Source organism: Corvus hawaiiensis, chromosome 1 (assembly GCF_020740725.1).
Source record: "Corvus hawaiiensis isolate bCorHaw1 chromosome 1, bCorHaw1.pri.cur, whole genome shotgun sequence".
NCBI lineage: Eukaryota > Metazoa > Chordata > Aves > Passeriformes > Corvidae > Corvus > Corvus hawaiiensis.
The window spans coordinates 59,314,735-59,330,720 of NC_063213.1; the positions used below are offsets into that span (position 1 = coordinate 59,314,735).

General features: G+C 38.2%; 1 protein-coding gene and 1 long non-coding RNA gene across 3 annotated transcripts in view; one reads left to right on the forward strand and one right to left on the reverse strand.

Moving 5' to 3' along the window:
• The window catches only part of ITGA8 (integrin subunit alpha 8), a 113,528-nt gene that overhangs the window by 65,902 nt on the left and 31,640 nt on the right, over positions 1 to 15,986 (reverse strand). Inside the window, exons 14-15 of the mRNA XM_048306799.1 lie at positions 5,736 to 5,781; positions 3,730 to 3,837 (exon numbers count right to left, since the gene is read on the reverse strand). Coding sequence (XP_048162756.1) covers positions 3,730 to 3,837; positions 5,736 to 5,781 — 154 coding nt within the window. The remainder of the gene's footprint in view (positions 1 to 3,729; positions 3,838 to 5,735; positions 5,782 to 15,986) is intronic.
• Positions 14,934 to 15,986, forward strand: part of LOC125327373 — a 31,389-nt gene continuing 30,336 nt past the window's right edge. For both annotated transcript variants that reach the window (XR_007204189.1, XR_007204188.1), the window contains exon 1: positions 14,934 to 15,246. This is a non-coding gene — a long non-coding RNA (uncharacterized LOC125327373). The remainder of the gene's footprint in view (positions 15,247 to 15,986) is intronic.

Sequence of the window (15,986 nt, forward strand, 5' to 3'; positions counted from 1 at the left end):
ATAATTTCACACAGATTCATCTCAACAATGGCCCCATGGTCCATATCCACGGGGCACCAATCACATCCTCTTTAAAATTATGTCAATGAGAAAACAAAATACTTGCAGTAGAATGGAGCTGAAGTAGAAACATAGTCTAACCTATGCAGCTAGGAAAGGCTGAAATATTATTATTTTGGGGTTTTATATCTTTGGTAGGAATTTTGTATTCAGCTTTTTGTAAGTGTATGTAGAAATGTCTCATTTACTGAATCTAGCTGACTCAAGATAATAAATATTTTATTACTACTCTAGTAGTAACAAATTTGGAGATAAACAAACAACTTCTTTTTTTCAGAGTATCATTTGATAGTAGGAACTTGAATATCAGAAATTTTAAGCAGTCTGCTTCTTGTTTCAGTGGGTTTACAGAAGGTGGATAGCCTACAAGGCACATCTCAAATAGACATCCAAACCTGAAAAGCACTTACAAATAAAAACTATATTCTACAAATATAAAACAGAAATATACAAATATATATACAAAATATATTCTACAAATCGACTTTTTATCATGATTGGACACTTCTATGCAATTTTTGGTAAGTCAGGTAACTTCTCTGACTTATTGCTCCTCTACAAAATGGAATTAACAATATTTACCTTAAATTAGTGAGAGGTGAGTAAATAACTTTTGCAGCTGCAATTTAAGAACAAATACATAAGGTAGCTAGTGGATAATCAGACCTCAAATGGTAATAAAAATGCCAATGCATAGATAAATAAGACCTCCTGGTAGCTAGAACCCAATCTTGAATGTAATAAATTGCATGATGTGGAAACAGCTTTTGAAAAATGAAAATCTTCAATTTATTTATCTCTTTTTAGAGATATTAACTTCCATCTTTCACACTTGGGGGTGTGAAATAATAATAGCTTCAAATAGCTTCAAAGTTGCAGAATTTGTTCCAGATTTGCTGGTTTTGGGAACTCAGAAATAGCCACATTTTACACACAGCAGAGAATGAATTATATGTTTCTAGAAGTTCAGGACAATTCTCTTTGGGCTGTGCATAAAAATGACTTTTTGTGCACGTTTCCTCTGTTGCTTCAGCTTTGCAATTTATATCATGGCAGAAATAATATTTTTCTAATACTTGGAAATGTAAAATAATCCACATTATTCATGCACACACACTTCCTGAAACTCTTCTGGTAGGATGTTTCCTTTCATTCTAATTTTGCAGTGTCAGTCAGTAGAGTTTTTATACAAGTTGCACAGCTGGCTAAGAGATACAGAAATCTATCCCATGGGTCTGAGGAATTCTTTGCCTGTTGGAGTTTCCCTACTAATTGCTTTCATATGTACTATACAAGTTTGTATCAACTAAGGAGAAAAATTACAGTGTGGAAAAGAGCAGCTGCTCTTCAGTCATTTCATAACATGAACTAGATCTTTAGGGAACAGTATTTTAGAATAAAGCAGACAGAAATTAAATTATGCTTCTATTAAAGCTCTTATAGATATGAATCAAACATCTTCTGGCTTGTTGTAGTGGAAAAATGAAAAGAAATAAAAAAATATATGTTAAAGGAGTATGCATTTCTTCCTTCCTTCCTTTTCTAAACAGTATCTTGGAGCAAGAATATTTTTTTAAGAGAGATGCTTTTCCTCCTGTGAAAAAAACCCGCATTTTTTCTTTCAATACTCTGTTGATAACTGTTGTGGTTCCAAAATCTTTTCCATTAGGACAACTAAGCATTTTTTAAAAGTCTTAAAACCTGGAGTTGTGAAACAACATAATTTGGATCAATGAACATGCTTCAGCCAAGTGTCCATATTTCAAATTCTCTTTTACATCAACTGTTAAAACAAAAGGTACTTGAATAAAAAATTCCAGAAATGTTGGGGTCCCTCCCCCCTGCCATGCAGTCCTGGGAGAGGGGCCCTAGGGGGAGACACGGGGTTTCCCTGTCCCTGGTCAGCCTCGTTCCCCATTGATCATTTTGTGTTCCCCTGCGTGGGCAAGGACCCTTGGGTCCCATGATTGAGCAGTTCCTCGGCAGAGCCCCGGCCATGTGGCTGGAGAAATAAACATCTCTGAAACATCTAGCAAGAATCGGTCCATATATATTTCTTTCCACAGGCCTCATTGTCTGATACACGTGTTGCAGTATCACCACTGTAACACAGAAAAGCCCAAGTCTTGTAAAGTTCTGGGATTGCATGGTTCCACCAAGTGCCTTCTACATTGCTCTGTAGATGGGCAATTTTCTACATTGGATGTAAAAATGAGGAACATGACAAAGAATATGACAAAGTCCTCTAAAGTGCAAAAGAACAGCGCAAGAGCGAAAATCTCTTGACAACCCCCTCCCAGATGCATTGGAAGCCCACATATTTATTGGTTTAAGTGTATCAGAGTTTAGTTCCTTTATGGCTCTTACATGAACAGCTTCTCATGATTATGTTTTACAGTTCATATTTATCAATTAATTCTAAAGACTCTTTTGCTGAATCTTACGTTTTAGATGATTTTTAGAACTCCTCTCCTGTAAAGAATGTCTCCAGTGTGAGGAAATTCTCCGACCATCTTCGGTTTAAAAGCAGTGCAAAATTTCTGCGATGATGTTATGTGCTGGAGTCCTCCTTTACACCTTAATATTGTTTTTGTCCAGCCCACATCCTGGCAGGCTTCCTGCTTCTAATGTTTTTATGCCTTAGAAATCTGTTCCTCACAGTCTTTCTTTCAAGACTTACTAGCATTTTATATTCAACTTGCACGTGTTTATGCTCTGTTTTGATTTCAGTTTCCTCATTTGTTATACTTTCCACTTTTAAACAGTATCTTATGTATTTGTAATAGCCTCTTCTGTCAACTGTTTCTGAGGTCCTTTCGAAGTGACTTTTTTCTAGTGCAGTAATTGTGCCTTTATGTGCTGTTATGTGCTATTAGATAGCCTCCAACTGCCCTGCAACCATTTTGTACTTGTAACTGATCTTATATTTTTTTAATTAGCTCAAAGGTTGTTAATGTTTTTTTGGGGTTTTTTTGGGTTTGTTTTTTTTTTGTTTGGTTGGGTTTTTTTTGTTTGGTTGGTTTTGGTTTTTTGTTGTTGTGTTTTTTTGTTTTTTTTTTTTTTTTTTCTTTTCAGAGTTAAACACTACTGTGGTTAAGGGTTTCTCCTTTAAGGATAGTTGAAACATTGTCCTGTGTGATGTGCTAAAAAAACCTTTCCTCTGACCAAAGACACCCAGCAACAACATCCTGTGCACTTCTTTCAGGATGGCTAGCCAGATACCTTCTCTCTTCCACAAAGGACTAAGATCTGTCTTTCTCCAGCTGATAACTGGACACACCAGCTCTGCATCACTTTCACTGTTACATTTTGCCAACAAACACTTAACTGTTTACGTGTTTTGTCTGTTTTAGCTGTTTCATATTTCATTCATCTAAACATTGCATATAACTTTGCAGCTTGACCCTAGGAGACACTGAGCATCCTCCTATGCAGGAGACTCAGTGTGTCAAAGGACTCAACTTTTAGCTACCACAGTTAGTTAGACAACCTGTGAAGTACTGATAAATATCAAAAAGATCGCTATATAGGGGGGTTTTGTTGTGCTCAGAGCATGTTTCAGCATTTTGAACTTTAAACACGTTCAAGAAAGAGTTGCAATAAAATTAAGGGACAAGAAGTTATTTGAGGAAGAGGATAAGGATATTTTCTGAGTAATCATAGACTTACCAGGCCACCAAAAGCTGAGAGTTGGGGAGTTGACAGGTTTTATTGTCTGGATTCACAATCATGGGGTTCAAAATAAGATGAGCATTCACAGTCACAACAGGTCTGGCTCTGGGGGACAGAAATAAGGTTCACCACGTAACAGAAGGAGCACTTTAGTACCTAAGTTGCAGCAGAGCAAACACTTAACTGAGTTGGCCACAAAGAAGCCAGACATGTAGGGTTACTTGGGAGAACACAGTTTTATAATGCTGCACATAGCCAAAAGAACCTTTTTTTTTTTTGTCAGAATCCTACTGAGATTCACAAAAAAAAAATCACAGGTTAACACATCATGGAAACAGTATCCTATGGTTAAGCAAGAGATGTGTCCCAGGACTGAGGCACATCAGACACATTTCATCACACTGAGTTTTCTCAAAGGGACAGAGTCTGCCTTTTTGGGTTTTACAGCAGTCCTTTAGCCATCTTGCAGATTTGTTTTGTACTGCCTCCATTAATAATTATACATTCAGACTTACTATGTCTGTTTTAAGACTCTTAAAAAAATAAACATGTTTTGGTTAAAGTAGAAGTTGGTGTAGAGTATCTCGAACCAATAATCAAGTAAACTCTGTCTGACATTTCTTGAGACATTGACTTTGTAAACCAGGGATAATCATCAGTAAATTCTGCTGAGTATGTGAATATATAGTTTTGGTGATGGAAACCATCCCTCTGAAGCTATTACTAAGTGATGAGATAATCTATAAGTGCAAGCAGTTTAGAAGACAAATGAAAAGAAGGATGTGCCCAGATTCTGTTTCTTTTAAGACAGCAGTACTATTTACAGTAACTTACATATTTCCAGCTATCCCAGTTTTCTAACTTTCCTTCTATTTTAATCCATATCTGAGCTTTTATGATTACTTTTTTGTATTACTTCAGCAAGACATTAAAAAATAAAATGACTTTTTCACTTTTGTGCAACAGGGAAAACTTTTTTGTCCTAGAAAATTTCCGTAATAAAACTCTATTTCGACAATATGACAAGTTGTATATTTCATACATTCTGGCCAGGAAATGGCCTCCTGCTATTCACTTTCTAAAATTGAATAGAACACATTTTATTGTTATTGAAAATACACAGTGGATATAATTCATCAGTGTTTCACATCCTGTGCAATCACTCATGGCATTGCAAAGTGATGGACTGCAAAGTATTTGCATGGTTTTTTCATAGTGCAGTAGGAAAATAGGGTCTTCTCGCTGCACCTACAGTGTTAGCTGAGATGAGCTAACATTCCTGTTTTACAAAATTCTTATGCTTTCACAAACATTCAGTTGGGAAGTAGAACATGCCTCCTCTCTGTCAGGTGCTGTTGGGAATACAGACAAGAAGCCAGACAGGAATCAGAAATATGACTACATTTTTGTAGAAATGGATGGTGAATATTTAAATGAAATGAACTGTCAGCACGGCTGGACTAAGAGAGCATTAGCAGATTTCTGCTTATGTATTTAGTAGTTTTTAATTTTATATCTAATCAAAAAGTGCATTTAGTGAAAATCCATAGTCAGCAACAAGATTTTGTCTTGTAAAATGGGATCATGTGCATTTTTTAAACTGAGGCTAAAAGTAGCAGTCTTTGTTTTCAATAAATGTTTCATGTCTTAACATACACAATCTCCGAGGATTGGTCACTTTAAAATTTCTTACTAGCACCATTCCCCCAGAAACCACATTAATTTTCAATGACATGCCTTTTAAGTTTCTTATTTAAAATTAACTGAAGAGTCAAACATTCCAGAAGCTGCTTGAGCTAAGTCTAAGCATGGAAATTTTCATTGATAATTACCGGTTTTGAGCATGGGAAAAAAACATTTCTTTCTCACAAGATGTTTACTTTATCATCTCTAACAACCACCTTTTACACATTGCAACAGGGAAACAGGAATATGACATTTTTTAATAAAATGATCTCCCACCAAAGCTGTAAAATATCAAATCCATTGCATTTACCACATACCTGTAAACAACTGCTTTTCCAGCTCCAAATGCACCCACAATTAAATCTGGAAAAAACAAAATGGCTTGAGAATAGCTACATAGAAATCTCTCACACATTTTTTTCCATCACAAATTAGATTATTTAAATTAAAACTGCAGTAACATAAAACACATATGGTAATTCCTTTCTAAGCAATTTTTTCACAAGTGTACATGAAAGAAAACGTTTCACATGTCAGAGATGGTCTCATAAATGTCTTCATTGTATCCATTGACTTCCAAACTATTTAACACAAGGTAACCCATGCCACAATCTCATTTCTCTCCAGCTTGTATCATAGGGGAAGAAATGCCATTAAACTCTATGCATTTTATTCCAAATCCTTAATTGTCCATTAAACGAAGAGCTGCAAAACAATTTCTTGCCACTTTCATATAAGTCATGTTGAAACTTTATGGTGTCCCTTCCTGACAATCCTTCCACTCTGCTTTGTGTTTTAAGTAATTCACTCATTAATTTAGGCATTACATCTCTCTGCAAATAAATACAATGCAAGGTCAGAGGATGGCTGATTTGACAGCTTCTAATGTTTCCAGCATTGTAGCAATATGTTCTAAGGCTTACAACAGTTATCCATCTAAAGCCGTCATTTTCCCTGACAGATGGAGTCAACAACACAAGCACCACACTGGGACTTGGGCAAGTCTTTGTTAATGGTTGTTGCCTGGGGTTTGGGAATCTATAGCCCAGAATATTTCCTCTTTTTGCCTGGAGTCCCCACACAGGGGTTTCTGGAAAGATCCAGACTGGCTTGCTGGATCCATCCAGGCCTAGAGAAAAACTGGAGCCAAGCCATGAGGAAAAAGGATCAATTTTCCTGCTGCCTCTGCCTTTGGAAAGAGCTTTGTTGCATTTTCAAAGCCCCAGAGTTCATCTGGGCATGGCTTTCACTCCACTATTGCTATCATTCAACATGACTGACGTACCCAATTCAGAAGACTGAGCCTTGCAACAGACCTTGCAGTGGTACAGACTGGCAACCTAAATTGATCTAAATTAGTTAATTAAACCAGTACTTAGGCTTGTAAACAAACCCTTACTTGCTGCTTCTATAGTTGGAGCACTGGTTTGCTTAAGAAGCCCTGAAGTCATCGAGCATGACGCAAATACCAAGCTTTGAAGTTAAATAGCTGGATGGGTTTGGTCCAGGGCTGGCAGTGTGTTTTCTAGTGCTCCTCCGTCTTTCAGATGGTCAGGATTTCACAAGTTTAAACAAATACTTCACATGGGCAACAGCCAGTCCTTCACTGAATTCCACTGATTAATGTCCTAATAGGAGCAGACACGGACAGTTTATGGATCTGATCCTCTTTTTGTACAACATTTACATTTTTCTAATTTCGTTGGCCTTAGAGAAGTACGTTTCAGGGTTAGGAACACTTTAAATAGCAGAAGAAAGTAAGTGTTTTTATGTCCTTTTTGGGACATTTGTGAGTAGTTTTCTTTAGTAGCTTTTATAGACAACTTGCCCACAGTACCAAAACCTAAAGATGTTTCCCTCTTAAATAAACAACTAATTGAGACAAAGCCATCACCATGAAGGCTGCACCATGCATATAGAGAACTTTTTCTGGCAGCACTTATAGTGGCACCCATAGTAACCCCTGAAAAAGCTTTAGTATTTTGCTGGTTTTTATTTTGCTTGTGTTTGGTAGCGTTTTCTTCTGTTGTTTTTTAAGGAAAAAGAAACATTATGCTATGAACAGAAAGTGAAAGACAAGACGGAAAGGGTTTCCATTCTGCTTGTCCCAGCTGGACACACTTTATGAATTCTATAGCAGACTTGACTTAGGGTATGTACTAGTTCATACCACACTTGATAACTCAAGAGGTTTCAGGGTTATGTTATAAGAGAAAAAACAGGTAGATATCCAAGATTTATTCAGATCTTGCCTAGTGATGATTTCATAATATGCTTTTTCATTAAAAAATAAAGGTTAAACACACAACTTGGGAGAGCTTAATAAAATGTAGCCTGTTAGAATCTGAAGGTGAGAAGAATGAGTCTGTCAGATACAGCTGGCCTCACTAGTGTGAGTGAATGCAATTTCAGTATATACTGATGTGCAGAGATCCCCTGTATTTCGGCATCCTCACTTTAATATTAAAAAGGATTCTGTATATCTGCTTAATGGTTAAATCCTGATTTTTTGAGACAGAGCTCAGCTTATTTGAAGACCGAGGGTGAGGGGTCTGAGGAGCAAGGACAGGCCTCAGCCACCAAAGGACTGGTTTTCCATGAGCAGTCCTTCTGAATTGCCACCTCAGCCAGGTTTGGAGACACAGCAAACAGGATGAGGATCCTTAATCATGGCACCACCATGAAAGTCCTATTTGAGACTACTTTAAGGGCAGCCAGGACTGTGCTTATCCTGCTCTTGTTTGGAAGCTCTTACTTTTACCCTGATGTGTCATTTGTTTTCTGGTCTGAGCCATGCTTATTCTTGATCCAAAGAGCTTGAATGAGTGAAACTACTCAGTAGAGAAAATGGAATTAAGAATGAATATGCAAAAAAACCCCCCATATTTAGAGCTAGTAGTAACTTCTACAATCTAGTGTATGGACAAAGTGATTATATATTCAAGCAGAGCATTCACTGGAAGTTTAATTAGGGATTTTTCTTTGCTTTTTCTTGTTCTGTTACAGAGCAGTAGTTTCACTCTTCTTTCTTTCATTGCCTTGTGGGGTGCAATTCCTATACCCATAATTGGAAAAAATAGTTTTTGATGTTGATACCAATGCATGAGATTTGAATACACATCCAATCAGAGCAATTTTAGATGCAGAAATTTTGAATTTGTTCTGGGTTCTGTAGAAGTTAATTTACTAATAATTTCTATGAAAAAAATGCACGAGATATCTAAATTATCTCAATTTTGGCAACTCTCCCCTCCTAAAAATAGAGAGAGGTTTTCTTTATTAATTCTTGTTAATGCTATGCATGCAATGTCACTGACGCAAAGGTCACTAGCTGAAAAACAAGGTTTTAACAAGCAATTAGACAGCAAAAGAAGCTAGCTTAAAAAAAAAAACAGCTTAACTCCTTATAATCCTTCTGAACAGAGCCTGAAGAAAAACCTATGAAAATCTTTACTCCATTGCATCAGTGAAGGGGTATTTTCAAGCTCAGATCAAAATGTGTGATTAAAACATAAAGACGAACAAAGAGAATCACAAAATCTTCAGTTCTTCTTTTTCTCATATTTCATGTTTCTGGGATGATGAGGAACCTCATTGTTTTCATGAAATGACCACTTTGCCCATGTTGCCTGTTTGAGAAGATTCTCTATCAGCTGCTCCCCTGCAGAGAAGCCAAGATCTGTTAGGAAAGGTTGGTGGCAGGACCCATGTGCTTCTGCCTCATTGCATTTGAGGAATAAATGAGCTGCGGGGTCACAACCACACTGCAAAAAATTAAGAAAACAAGCATGGAGTGATTCCACAGGAATTTTAAACTTCCATTTTCAACACAGCTTGCAAGTTGTATGCATTAAAGTCCCAGCTGGTGGAGTTCACACAGTTAATGCTGGAACAAGTGTCTTTGGCACATATTTAACTGAAGTGAAGGGGCACTGCACGAAGTTAAACAATCCTAATGCAAACACCTCACTTGTCAGAAACCCAAAAATGAAACAACAGCTGAGTCACCTCCCCACTGCAACTCTACCAAGACGCAGGCAGGAAAGTGTTAACTTTGGGGACTCAGAATGATTTACTTGCAGCTTTAAACATAATTTCACGTAGTCTGTCAGTTTCACTGTACAGTATAAAAAGGGGCTGGAAAAAAATTATATTCTATCTGGGTACAGGTGCTAATGGAAATTTTGTTAAAGTGAGAAAACTGCCTAACTGTAAACCCTGTTAAAAAATCATAGTGAGCCTTTTTGCTTTTTATTTTCCTCAGCAGATCAGGTGCCAAAAAGGCCCAGGGTCATATTCCTATTTGTTTTCTAGGATTTCAGTGTGCATTACAATCCTAAATCTCAGCAGGAAATGTCCAGAATAAAATTTCCTTTAAATGGCCATCACTTCAGGCTTGACCATAGTAAAGGACACTGGCTTGCACAGTATAGCCAGCTTTAGTCCAGAATTTTAGTTAAATACTACAAACAGCCATCATTCAAAGCCAAGTACGTTCTTCCAATTCCATCATTCTCAGCTGCCCTAATCCTTCTCTGTTTTTAAACCGTTCTGGTAGCAGGTCTGTTACGGATAACACCTAAGGCTAATTCATATCAATGCTTCCCTTTTGTCTGAATGAATCCCTTTCACAATACAGCAATATTTTTCATTATATTACAAAAAAAAAAATCCCAAAGAGGACAGTTAATGCTTTATCATGTCAGTAAAACACTACTAACTGGGATCAATTGCTTTACTCTTATATTCTACTGGGCACAATACTGTGATTTCGTAAAATATTGTGATGAATTTTAGAAAAGCATACCTATAAATTACAGAGATAATAATTTCCCATAAAATCAACATATTTGCACACAATCCTTGGCTTGTCACTACATTTTTGACTGATTATTCATGTGAAAAAATAATTAGCTGGTAGAAGCACTTCAGTTTTCTGCATTTGCTGGCAGAACCCAAGCCGTTGCTCTGGCTCTCACACACAGCAGTCCTCTCTTACCAGAGCAGATGCAGCTTTTCATTGATTTAATTTGTTTGTCTTCCACAAACCTCCTGGACCAACTTCATGATTTAATCATCACTAGATTCCAATTTGTAATATTTTTGGCACAATGCCTATTGTTCTCAAAAAAGTTTATGAATCTGAAGAACCCTTGCCTCTCAATAAGAAATTTGAGGATTTTCCTCCTGCTGTTTTAATTAATGTACTCAGCAGATGGAGCTGTTAAATACTCCTATTTTATTAAGATTAGACTGGATTACTGAAGTTCTGAAGAAATTTTGTCTTTTTATCACACTTCTTTTCTTCTTAAAATGTTTCTAGAGTAGTTTGATATTAACTACATGATATTCTTAAGATAATAACTGAGTCCAAAATAACAAGGCATGAAGATGCCTTTATACATTTCCCTGTGCTGACAAAGGCTTGACTATAAAGAGCAACCAAAAGAACAGGAAAACAGCTGTGTTTGTGCTAAAGAAGGATACCTTGAAGATGAAGCTTCACTGGCACTGATTCCAGAACAATTCTCTTAAGTTAATAAGGAAGACTTACACAAGCATCTAAACACGCAGGGAGCAGAGAAAATAGTGCATAATTTATTTGAGCAATTAACTAATCAACAGTCTTTGAATAGTGAATTCATCCAAAGCACTGAACCTACCCATACTGTTAAAAGAAACTGGTTAAATCATCCTGATTCACAAACACATTTGAAGAAACCACAGTCGTTGGGAGGATATGCCACAAGAAGAAAGCAAGTTTAATGAGTTGAGTAAGTTATTCATTATAAACTATTGACTCAGCTATAATCAGCCATCAAGTGACTGAACATATGCTGAAATGTGAGGGTGGAAACCTTACAGCCTCCAAATGCCTGAGCCCTGTACAGATAGATGAACCAGCTGGAAGTGCAGTACCACCACCTAGATAATCACAGACTCCAGGCATTTAGTGGGGCCAGCTTTGAACAGATGCCCAGAAGCCAAAAGAAACAAATTTCTTTCCCATTAAATAGATTAATGGATTTCTTTTGTTCCTATGAAAATTGAACTACGCTAATAGAAAAAGACAAATAAAATTATAAATAAAATAAGCTATAATTCAAAATGCATGCCTTTGCTTCATTCCCTGCTCCAGGCTTGATGACACACTTAAAGCTCAAGATGGAGCAAAGGGGCCCTAAAAGCCCCAGATTTACAGGACAGTGGAAGCTGCCTTGAAAGTTACCATTATGTGTCCAAGATGTCCCAGCACAGAAGACAGGCAGGAAGACTGTCCTGAGGCAGGTATTTCCGAATAACTTTACTGCAAACCTTGCAGAGCTGTAGTTACAGAGAATCCCATGGTTATATAAATTGTGTTACAGCCCTCACCAGTATGGCCTCAGACACAGCACGATGCTGCTTTGCCATGCCCTCACCTCAGCACAGGATCTTGCACAATATTCCAACTATGACTGTATTTGCACTTAAACTGATGGGAAAAGCCCATCTTTTGCATTTTTTCAATCCTGTTTTCTCCTTTATTTCTTTAATCCCATCTACTTTTTTTTAATGACTGTCAATACAGGGTAATGGCATTAAACCAGTATTTACTATTGCAGCAGAAGTGAGATCAGATCTTCTTTGAATATCACCTTAGAACATGAGTTGTCAAAGAACAGTGAAATGGATCATCTGCTGAAAGATATTACGATTATGTCAGTGTTAGTGAATTAGTGGCAGAGAATGTGCCTGTATGCTGTATCTGTACTGTCTGCAGTGGTATAATTAAAATAGCCCTAAAGCAGTTCACCCATGCCAATTAGATTCCAGAAGTGAGCAGGCAGCAACCCTGTCTGGGCAAAAAAGTGACTTTCATAGTGTGGACAAGGAGTGATCAGTGATAGTTCAGAACCAAAGACAGCATATTTCATTTTCTAGTGTAGATGTAACTTAGGAGAATTAATTGGTCTTTTCCTTCAAATACTGGGGTACCTGTTGTATACAGGAGAGATACTGCGGATTTCACGTAAGTGTGGTACTAAGCTTGTCAGAGTCATGCTTAGAAGACTGGGAAAGATGCACATCATGGCTTGGCACAATCTATCTGACTGATATGCTTAACCTGCTTCCTTTCACTACTCTTATCTGACTATAAAGTTTAATCAGGTTCTGCCTCTTACATGACTACAAAGAAAGGAGCATCCACTCGTTCATTACCACCATCATCACTGTTTGGCACTGCAATCCTGCTAGGTGAGGAGGAGCGCTCCGTTTGGGGCTGAAGGTGATGAACACCAGCACAGAGAGGGCAGCTGCATGAGCAACACAGCTGTAAGAATGATCAGCACAGTTTTGTGCCTCTGGTGCTTCCCACTGAAGGTTGAAAGCTTCCCACTACCTCCAAGTCTGCAAAGCAGAGACTACCATATTATCACCCCTGTCTGTGTTGATAAAGGAACAGTTCTGGGTAAATAACATCTGGAGTGTCTGTAAGTATGACACAATGTACAGAACTCCTTCCCTGGAAAGCTGCAGAGATGTAAACCAAAGGTTGTACTTAGTAACAAAACCTCAGTCTTCCCTATTGAAAAAATCTCCGTAATTTTACAATGCTGAGGGGTCTGTTACTGTTACAATGCTAACATCTGTGCCAGGACAGCTGAAGGCAGATGGTCATTACACTGACAGGACTGCTAACAAGAAGGAAAAGAAGTTCTGTCTGCATGCTGACCCTACCAGAGAAAGTTCCATTTTTAGGTATGATGTTGACTAGTTAAGTTATTCAGCTGTCTGTATCCTGTGCTTGTGCAATAAAGGCAGGGCATGAGCTTGAGCACTGTGTTAGCATTGTCCGTATTTTTGTATTGTTAGCACAGATTAGCTGTGATTTTAGCGTGTGCAAGTTAGTACTCTCCCAGATGGGAAAAGTCTGGGGAATCGCCTGGGCCACAGACCTTTCACAAAAGGCAGTTTGGGTACAGTCATCCTGTTTCAGTGGTTTCATCTGATGATAGTGAGCTGGGCTGTGCCATGTAGCCTCAAGGCCAGACCACAGTTCCTGGCTCACTTTATTTTCTTGCACAAACATAATTACTGATAGCAATGAAAAACATTTGGGATTATTGTTTTTTCAAGTACTAATTCTGACTTTCTTCTCAGTAGAGAAGATACAGCTCTTTTTTTATGTTGGTTAAATATAAAACCCAGGTCAATGGTAAAATCTTCATTAGAAGCAATACTCTACCCAGACACAAGTCATAAATTACTAACTGCTCTTTACATAAAAATATATGAAGAAGAGGAGACAAGGCAGTGGTGGTGACAAGACTGAACAATCATTTGGTACAGCAGAACTGGTATGCCATTCTCCACTGCACAAAGAACAATTAAATATATTAGAGCTCCTTCCACCTGATTGCTAAAACACATGGCTGAGGGAGGAAATATGTCAGAAGTCTGTAAAATAGCAGCGGACTGCAGAATTGTTCACTGTCTCTTCAGTACAAGAACTAGGGCATCTCCAAAGAAACTGTCCAATGGAATGTTCAAGATTTGAATAGGACACAGTGAGAATTACTTCTTCACAGAACATTCAGCTGGGCTGTGGGGTCCCTTGACAAATGCTGTGCGTGCCAAAAGTCTGCATGGGTTCTACAGCTGATTGGTCAAATTCATTCAAGAAAAGTCTGTCAAAGGATACTAATTTTGGAGGTGCCATCTCTGACTCAGGGCTGCCTTGTTACTCCGGTTGGTTAGTGCTGGGTGAATATTCTGGGAAATATCACAACTGTACAATTCCCAGGATATCTACTGTTGGCCATTGTTGGAAACATGCTGTGATGCTAGACAGATCTTTCATCTGTATCAGTGTGGCTGTATTATGTTCTTCTTTGTCTGCTCTGCTACTACACCATTAAACCTGCCCGTGATCAGTTTTTTCCCAAATTTATTATACAACTGGGGTCATGGGGTACAAGAGACTCTTTCTCTGCCTTTCCTAAAGAAGACCAGAAATTGGGGGGTGAGGGAGACTCTCTCCCTTTGGTGGCCAGGAGCTGCAGGAAGAGGAGAAAGGAGAAATCACTCCATCCACAGGAAAGCTGAGGGATTTGAACAGTGCTATGTACTAGGGAGTCTTCACCTACTCCCTATTTCTTTCTCTGTTCCTCAGCTTATACTGGCATTTGGATGAAGAGAGGAAGATATTACTTCTTGTGCCAAACAGCTGCTCTTCTCCAGAAGGCTAATACACGGATCTCAGCCTGAACTGAACTCCCAGACAAGACAGGATTTAACCTTTTTCCAGTGGGAGAAAAATTTCATCGTGATTCACCCTCATGTTTTTGTATTACCCAACTTGTAATCAAAGAGCACTGGTTTCTGGGGTCAGTACAGTGATCCCAGGATGAAGCTCAGTGGTCTGTGATAAGAAGCCATACAAACAGGTGGTATCTTCTGCCCTCTGGGTCAGTGACCTGCTCCAAAAACATTAATACATGGTCTGATTTAAAGGAGGTCTGAACCTCTAAAAGCTCTGAAAATGCTAAACAGTGCATTAGAAATGAAATAGCAGAGTAACTCCCATGTCTCAGCCTCCCATTTCCTAGCATGGATATGCCTGCCTCATGAACAATGTCAGGCACAAGGGCTTGAGTAAGCTATACAAACACAGTTATACAGGTCAGTCCTGAACACTTGAACTCTAGCCATGGAAGAGCTACACGCTTGGAGACTCTCACCTTAGACAGTGGCAATATATGTTTATACCTGCAGCCAGACATTACCAGCACCTGTCTCTCACCTCCCAGTCCAGAACTTCTGCGAACGGAACTTGTGAGAGTGGTAAGTCAGAATTACCTGCTTTTATTACATTTTTCTTTTTATAAAATGGTTGCTTTTAGAAAATACACATTAGAAAGCTTAAATTAAATTTTTTGTGATTTTTTTTTTCCTAATCTTTCACAACCGTCTTTGAATCACAGGCACAAACAGTAGTTTGGGAAGCATGGAATTAAAGGCTACTTTTCTAGACCTTCTATAGTCAGCAAGTCTCCGTTTCTCTAAAATAAAACTTCCTTCCTAATCCTTCCAACTTCAGTACCTTGTTTCCTCCTTTTACAAGGGCTGCCCTTCAGCATTTCCATCAGGAGGTGAAGAAGAAAAGCTCTTTGACACAAGAAGGATTACTTACTTCATTGCCCAGTGTGTTTGTCCTAGGCTCGCATTTCCCTGTATTATTTCCTTTCTTTTTTTTCCCCCTTTTTCCCATAGGAAGGCACTCTATTTTTGTGCTAGCACCATGCCATGTTTGCAGTATTTTTACAGCTCTGTTTTGGTGCTCCAAATCTTCATGAATTAAGGAAGAGGTGGTTTACTGATAGTAAGGGGTTTTCCTTCTCATTTTCAGAGAGATTTTCACCAGTATTGTGGACTGCTCATTCAGATATTCAACTGAGGGATGGAGGGAAAAGCTAGTTACAGTAAACTCAGGGTGGTGTTTCTTTTGTTTTCTTTTTTTTAAATTAGGTAATTCCTGTGATAAAATATCTAACACATAGGGAGCTGATAACACAATGTGAAAT